At 37.3% G+C, this 8,087-nt stretch overlaps 1 protein-coding gene across 1 annotated transcript in view; it reads right to left on the reverse strand.

Moving 5' to 3' along the window:
- LOC148110721 (low-density lipoprotein receptor-related protein 1B-like) overlaps window positions 1–7,829 on the reverse strand; it is an 851,096-nt gene extending 843,267 nt beyond the window's left edge. The window contains exons 1-3 of the mRNA XM_087861868.1: window positions 7,777–7,829; window positions 7,647–7,732; window positions 7,229–7,351 (exon numbers count right to left, since the gene is read on the reverse strand). Of these exons, the coding sequence (XP_087717994.1) occupies window positions 7,229–7,351; window positions 7,647–7,732; window positions 7,777–7,829 (262 nt within the window). The remainder of the gene's footprint in view (window positions 1–7,228; window positions 7,352–7,646; window positions 7,733–7,776) is intronic.
- Window positions 7,830–8,087: the final 258 nt, after the last annotated feature.

Raw genomic sequence — 8,087 nt, forward strand, 5'->3', positions numbered from 1 at the left:
AAGGAACCAACGTTAGACACTCTTTCAACTCATAATTACACCTTTCCCCACCTTTCTGTCACCCCTCCATATCAACTCTTAAGTGGGAGTCTTTTTATTATTAAAGAAGGGTCAATGTTTTTGGCCTCTCCATTGCTAAAGAGAGGAGTCTCAGAATAAAATGAAGAGCAAAACAAAAAGAACTGAAAGAGACATAAACTGTTCTCATGGGTCCCATATGCTTTCCCTTTAATCTGTAAGATCATTTCAACTTCTCTACCTAACGAAAAGCTTAACTGTGTGGCTCTCATATATTAGCTCATCGCAAAGTGACCTCTAAATCACTATTACTTAGAAACAAGCACCACACTTCCATTCATTTTATTGTTCCTATAGTCTAGTTTCAATGTCCTATTCTACTATATATATTTAAAGGGCAGGATCTGTTTGCTAATAACCTCCCACTTGAATTTCATTTTATTTCTCTGACCTCTGTCAAAGAAAGAAAATTTAGAAGGAAATTATAAAACGGTTTCTACCTCATATCCTAGGGGAAAGGTCACTGTATAAATATAAGAAGTTCATTAATATCTTCCTATCTAAATAAAGTCTAAAATCCTATACACCAGAAACACAAGAAAAGATGTGGTCAACTCATGCAGAGGCGCATCTAAGCCTAATAACTCACAGTTATTTTCATTTTTCATAAATGCTTCTATTCCTATTACCCAGAAGACTTGTTATTTTTACTGCATTATTCAATTAGAACTGATCACTCCTCACGTCAGTGTGATATAACCCTGTTGGGATAGCTTTTTGTGTTCTTCAAATGACATAATATTTTTAATTAGGTGGCCTAAGGGGTCCTTTGAGGAGTTGGGTCCTTCTTTAACTCAGCATTTCAAAATAGGAAGGCAAGTTCAAAGAAATATAAACTCTGCCTTCACCAATAACAGTGTAAGGAGGACATAGGACCCTAAACTCAATTTTTTCATTTTTTAAAATGAGATAACCTCTACATTTCAGGACTGCAGTGTTGATTAAACATGATCATTCACTAATGTGTTTTGTAGCCATGTATTTTAACTTTAGTCAATTAGTTAACATGATGTTTTTGGAAGAGTTCCTAGAAAAAAGCCACCTGTCCCCAAATAATCTTGATACCGTATTTGTCCTAATGTTTGAGTATAACATACCTAATTATTAAAAACCGTTAACAACTTAAATTGAATGAGTGTATGTGGTAGATTAATCCTGTCCCTAGCCACACCCTTAGAGAATAAGGCCAATTTTCAGTAAGACTGAGAGAGGGGGCAGTTAGGATGTTCTATCAAAAGACCTTCAGGGTAAGGTGCTTGGTCAGAGCTCCGCGCATCTGGAATTCATGGTAGGCTGTGGGGTGAAGAAAGTCTTACTATGCAACAGACACTTTTCTTTTCTTTTTCTTTCTTTTCTTTCTCTTTCTTTCTCTCTTTCCTCCTCTTTCTTTCTCTCTTTCCTCCTCTTTCTTTCTCTCTTTCCTCCTCTTTCTTTCTTCTTTCTTTCTTTCTTTCTTTCTTTCTTTCTTTCTTTCTTTCTTTCTTTCTTTCTTCTTTCTCTTTAACAGAGAGAGAGAGAGAGAGGAAAAGGACAAACAGGGGAGGGGCAAAGGGAGAGGAAAAGAGAGAGAATCCTAGGCAGGTTTGGAGTCCAACATGGGTCTCAATCTAATGACCCTGAGACCATGACCTGAGCTGAAATCAAGAGTCTGTCGCTGAACTGACTGAGCCACCCAGGTGCCCTGCAACAGACACTACTTTATAAGCACAGTACTGTGAGGCAGGTACTGTCATGTCCTTTGTACAGCTGAGGTAATGGAAGCCTGGAAAGGTGAAGTCAGTTGGCTGAGAACAAAGGTATTCACAGAGGAACTGGCTTTGGAGCCAAGCAGCTGGGATTCAGAAGCCCTGTTGGTGCACTCTGCCTGCCTCCTCCCATGCGGTGGATGGAGAGAAGGAAGGGGAGCGAAAGGACCTTGAGGCACATGCTGCCTAGTGCTTCTGCCTACTCAATAGCTACCCTCCCCTCGTTCTTTAATAGCAGAGCCACTAATTCTTTTTTGGAAAGCTATGGGCCCTGGTGAAAATACTCACTGCCCCATATCTCATATGTTTCATTCTGGCCAAGGATATTTAAGCAGAAATCCACTGACCTTGATGTTTTGTTAGACAGAGAGACTAGCACTTGCCTTTTTCCATTTCCCCCTTCCCTTCTTTCTGCCTGAAATGAAATTATCTACTGGCAGAGGTGAAGTAGTCATACTTTGACTCTAAGACTGACAGCTCCATGCTAGGGATGCCAGAGCAGAAAGCTGGTGTTTTGCAACTTTCTTATATAAGAACAACAAATCCCTTTCTGGTTAAGTGACTGTTTCTGGTCTGTGTCAAATGCAATCCTAACCAATAAGGTGATATGCAAACATAGAAGAAAGAACCCAGTTTTTGTAGATGACACCATATTGCCTGAGTCTGGCCCCATGTGGTGGTGGGTACACACATAGCCCTGTGCCACATGCTTCTATTGTAAGGGGCGATGTTGCTCCCTGTGGCAGCAGTACCTGGGCACAGACCCAACTCCATACTGAACGGTGGGTATAGTTTCGCACTGACACTGCAACAGGGGTTAGCAAACTACGGCCCACTGGCCAAATCCCACCTGTGGCCTGTTTTGTACAGACTGTAAGCTGAGAAAGTTTTTTGTTTTTGTTTCCCATTTTAAAGGGTTTGACAAACAAAAAACAAGAATACGCAATGGAAATCACATGAAACACAAAATCTAAAATATATACTATCTGGTCCTTTACAGAAATTGTTTGTTGATCCCTCAGAAGGACAGGATAGAGTAGAGTCAATGTGCCAATGATCACAATTATCCAGGTTGCAAATCTTACCCTTTTTTAAGGCCATTTTTATTCTCCTTTGTTGGCCGGTGAGTCATACATCCAAAGTATGATATGAAATTGAAGGGCAACCTAAATGATTTTCTGAAAGGGGGCAGTGTAGGGCAATAGGGAAGGAAAAGAAATGGCAGAACTAATACCTTCCTGACTTAAAAAAGAAGAATCTGGTTTTAAGTATATTAACATCAGATTGGCAGAAAACATCACACATCAGCTGAAGCAGATTGTTGGAAAGGAAGTATCATTAAGCACTGAACAGAAAATCCTAGAAGGAATTAAATTTTAAATACCTCAGAATAAAAGTGCCTTTCAAGAAGCTTTCCCTGCCACAGGTGGTGCTAAGCTTTCATTCCACAAATAAACATTATCACATTCACTTTAATTCTTGTCACACACGATGATAGATTTACAACTGGATTGAAAGCACTAAGTAGGAAGATGGTGATTTTCCTGATTTTCTATTCTCATTACCTCGTAGAACCTAAAGATGATTAGCCATTTAGACCCCTGAAAAATTACTTCAAATAACATGAAGAAATAAGGAGTTTTATTTTAATAGAAGGCTAACGGATCATTTCTCAGATCCAATGTAAGGATATAAATTATTAAATTTCTCCAATTGCATATTTGAGAAAACTCATCCCAATATGCAATCAGCTTAGTGGTAAACCAACCTCCCACAAAAGTTTGGAGTCTTTTTGGTCTTGGATTTTGGTTTTTTTGTTTGGTTGTTTGGGGGTTTTTTGCCTTTCTTTTTCACTAGAGCCTGAGCCTAAACAAACACAGAAGAGGAACATATGTGCATGTTAACATCTCCGATCCCCAAATACTTAAATTCCATTTAAGTTCAAAATTTCTTACTTTTCTGTATGTACGTTCATCTTCTAAGCATTTAGCATTTCACAAGTAAAGCTTCATTTTTTCCTTGAAAATACTTTTTCTTCCTATTAGAATGTTGTCACTGCAGAGCCTTCCCACTATCATAATAAATTTGATGCTATATTGGTCGTATCATTTTAAAGGCTAAGTGGATTTAGGAAAAAATAAGTGTATTACATCAGCTGTTTTCATCTAATATTTTGTAGATACAACACATTTTGTCTGCAAATCAAAGATGATAACACACTTTCATTCAGACAATGAGCATAAAATTACCCTTCCTAAGAATCAGTCTTCAAGGTTTTCGATTTCTAGTATTTATCCTTCACTTCGAATGTATGCATCCATATAATTATAAAATTATGCAATTATTTTATGTATATCAGCGATGACTGCATATGAATGTCATAAAACAACACATTACAAAGCACTGTGATTAGAGAAAATGGTAATTGTGAACATCTGGATTGAAAAATTTAAATTTGAAAAACTCCAATATTTTTCATAAAGCTTTTTTTTTTTTCTATGCTTGTCCATATTTCAATGGGTACTGACTGAAACCATTCATCAGGAACAGGCCAATTTAATGTAGATCCAAATATGTTGCCCAGATTAAGTACCCAGGTAGAGAAATAGTCATGTCTCTGCTTTGTTACATAACTACACTGATATGAGAATAGTTTTAACATTTCCTTTAAGGATATTCAGCAATTTTGATGTTAAAAGAATAAGAACAGCCAAAATGAAGAAATATTTTTAAATAGAATTCATCACATTTTATTGGAGAGGAAAATAGCTATATACTTAAAAACTGCCAAAAATATCTTCAGCAGGTATGATTTTCATTTAAAAAATATTTTAAGAAAGCAGAAAGTCTATCTCTATTTTTAATTAATCCATACATAATTTCTAACTTAAGGCCTCAGGCTGCTAAAGCCCCTAATCTCTGTGAATGAAGGACCTACCTTTTCCCAAGCCCAAGGTAGACATTCAAATATTTAACAACATTGTGGTGGATACACCAACAATTCACAGGATATGCCCAATCAATCAGGGTGGACATTGGCCGGCAAACTTGGGTCTAGTCCATTGGTGTGGCCCTGATGGGTATCGGCCATGTTCCTAAAGGTGTGGAGTGGGCATGGGTGGGGAAGAGGGATACTTGTCACCCATCCACTTCAGCACTCACTGCAAGGTCTCTTTCCTCTCTGGACTTTGGTTGTGATCACACAGGTCCTTGCTACTCTTCTCTACCACAAAGCCTCTTCGGTCTGAGTCTCCTACTGAACTCTCCCTCTTTGACACAAAAAGAGCATCATTATACTCTATTTTTGATCAGCATAAAGAAAACACCTGCCTTTACAGGCTCTCCAGCCATGTCTTCTCAATTGCTTTTGCTTTGTGCCACGTACACAGTTCCATGGAATTTTTCCCTTTAACGTGGCCTTCCTGCACATCCATTCCACAAAGCTATCTCATGTCTCTGTCATTTTTCCCATCAGCAGCTTTGTGGAAGGCAGGACAGAAACGCAAGATTCTAGTACCAAAACTCAAAAATTTAACTTTTTATTCTGACTGTGCCATGGCAACCCTCCCTTGCAGCTAACAAGGAGAAAACTCCCAGATGGTACTTCAGTAGGGGAGGGTCCCACTACTTATGAATTTCATGCCCAGTGCATTTATTATTGTTGTCTTTTATCATTATTATGCCATCTGCACCCACAGCCATACTATGGATATTTTTTCCTTCTTTTTTCATGTTTAAACATCTTTATTATTATATAATTCACATACCATGCAATTCACCCATTTTAATATGTGTGAGCCAATGTTTTTAAACATATTAACAGTGTTGTGCAACCATACTGCAATCTAATTTTACAACATTTTCACCTTCAAAAGAGATCCCATATCATTCGCAGTCAATCCTCATTGGCTCCAACCCCAGCTGGCCCTGAGAACCACTCACCTACTTTTTATTTCTGTAGATTTGCTTATTTGAGATCTTTCAAATGAATGAAATCATAGAATATGTGGATTTTTGTGACTTACTTCTTTTCCTTAGCAAAATGTCTTCAAGGTTTATCCATGTAGCATGTATGAGTACTTCATTCTTTTTTTTTTTTATAGCCAAATAACATTCTTCCGTATGGATTTACTACATTTATTTATCCATTAGGGTTTTTTTCCCCATTAACCTATATTTTTTTCTCTTACCATGCCGAGAAACTTTTCTATGCTATAATGAGTCTAGCAAAGGCTTTCTAAATTAAACCGGTGAAAATTACAAATGCAGCAAACAACTACAACCTCCTCCTATGAAAGAAGTGATCTGTTCAAAGGAAGGAGCAATTAATGCAAATATTCAAGAACCCATATGCTGAGAAACTTTAAAAACACTAGCAAACATAAAGAAAATGAATAATCATTGCCTCTGCTTTCTAATGGCAAGATTTTCATCAAAACTTATATTGGCCTTGCCTGCAAGACTTGTAAACAAGTAAATAAAAATGGAAAATGGAACCAGTAATTGTTATGTCTTACGATATCAAGCACTAAGGATGATGGATTTTTTTTTTTTTTCCCACTTCGACCCAATAGCACAACGTAGCTGCTTTGAGAATACTGATAAGCTGTCACACCTGGTTGCACGGGGTGCACAGACCAAACCAGAAGTGCTAGAAATAGCAATATCAAAATTTAGGGGACTGTTTATACTCCATATGATAGTAGGTATTAAAAAATGTAGCAGATTTAGCTGGGGTTCTATTATTTATAATTTCGCATTAGTGGCACCTTTCATGTGTGCAAAGCCCTCAGTGGATCCCAAGTTAGAGACAGTGGTACTATGATAGTTGGGATCCATGTGTGTGAGGGGCTTCTGAATCTAATATTATAAAGGCAAAGAAGCTCCCTGTATAGATGAATAAATATAATTTCTGTCTTGCCGTTTCTAAATAAAATATGTTCAATAATTTGCATAGTGCCTGAAGACATTAACAGAAATAATATGGGAGCTCAACTTGATTACTTAACTACTTCTTCTATATGCTCTTCTGTCTCAAAATGGGTGAAATAAATTATTGGAGAGGGTCTTACTCTCTTTGAGTGCTATGTTTTAAAGGATTTTTTTTTTCCTCCTCAAGTTATTATTTTTTCTAGTAGTAACACAATCACATTGAGATAATTAACCTTGCTTTTTCTTCCCTTCAAAAATTAATTCACGCTACAAAACTGCATGTTATGGTCTCATTCACATAGTCATTTTAGAGGAAACACAAACAAAAGGTTTCAAGTTTCTTAGGCTATTTGGGAAAAAAAAAAAAAAAGAAGCAGCAGCAGCAGCTAGAACAGCAGTCATCCGTGAAAACAACTGACATTTTGTTTCACATGTAAGGTAAATCTGAATGGCACGAGAACCTTTCTACTCACAGGTATCTAAAGACTCGTCTGAATCATCAGGGCAGTCAGGGTCCCCATCACACAGCCAGCTCTGGGAGACACAAGTCACATGATCGTGGCAAAGAAATTCACCAGGATCACACAACTGCTGATCTGAAAATGAAAATGTTTCGAAATAAAATATGAATGATCTGAACATGAACACAAGAGCAGTACAAAGATGAAATGTGGGAAAGCAATACATAAAAGGTACATGCATGTGATCCACGTTTTCTGTTCAGCAGCAAAACTAAACCAATTACTTATCTTAATTTTAGCTACTCAGCTCAAGCACACACATTTTGGTAGAATTTACTATGTCGTGGTCTCACACAATCTGTTCTGAAAATAGTTAAGAATTCTGTTTGTGTTTATGACTAGGACTTTGGTCATATTGGATAAGGCATACGGCAATCACAGCCAGTAGGTTTTATAGAAGATGTTGATCCAAAGCAGACGTTCTTGGGTATAGAAGTTATAGTTTCCTCCTCTGCTCTAAGAGGGAAAAAAAAATCAGAAATAAAACTTAAATATTGTACTCCATCCCTGAGAATTCAGTTGCTAATCCTTCATCCTGATACTGGGGCTTCATGTCACATCAATTAGAAACTCATTAACACAACATTTTCTTTTTTTCCTTTTTTTTTTTTTTTTTTTTGCTAGAGGTTCCCAGGTGACAGCTTCTGCTACTGGACAGCAAAAGTGATAGTAACTTCCATAAAGCTTTGCTCTAACTTGAGTTTCTACAACTGGCTGTATCCAAAAATCACATTATTTTCCTTCAATGGCTTCAGAATATTTAGGATCTGTACTCTTTCCTCAAGTCCAGTAAACTCATCTTATGTCTTGG

Source organism: Ursus americanus, chromosome 1, assembly GCF_024610735.1.
Source record: "Ursus americanus isolate L20-20 chromosome 1, mUrsAme1.1.p, whole genome shotgun sequence".
Classification (NCBI taxonomy): domain Eukaryota; kingdom Metazoa; phylum Chordata; class Mammalia; order Carnivora; family Ursidae; genus Ursus; species Ursus americanus.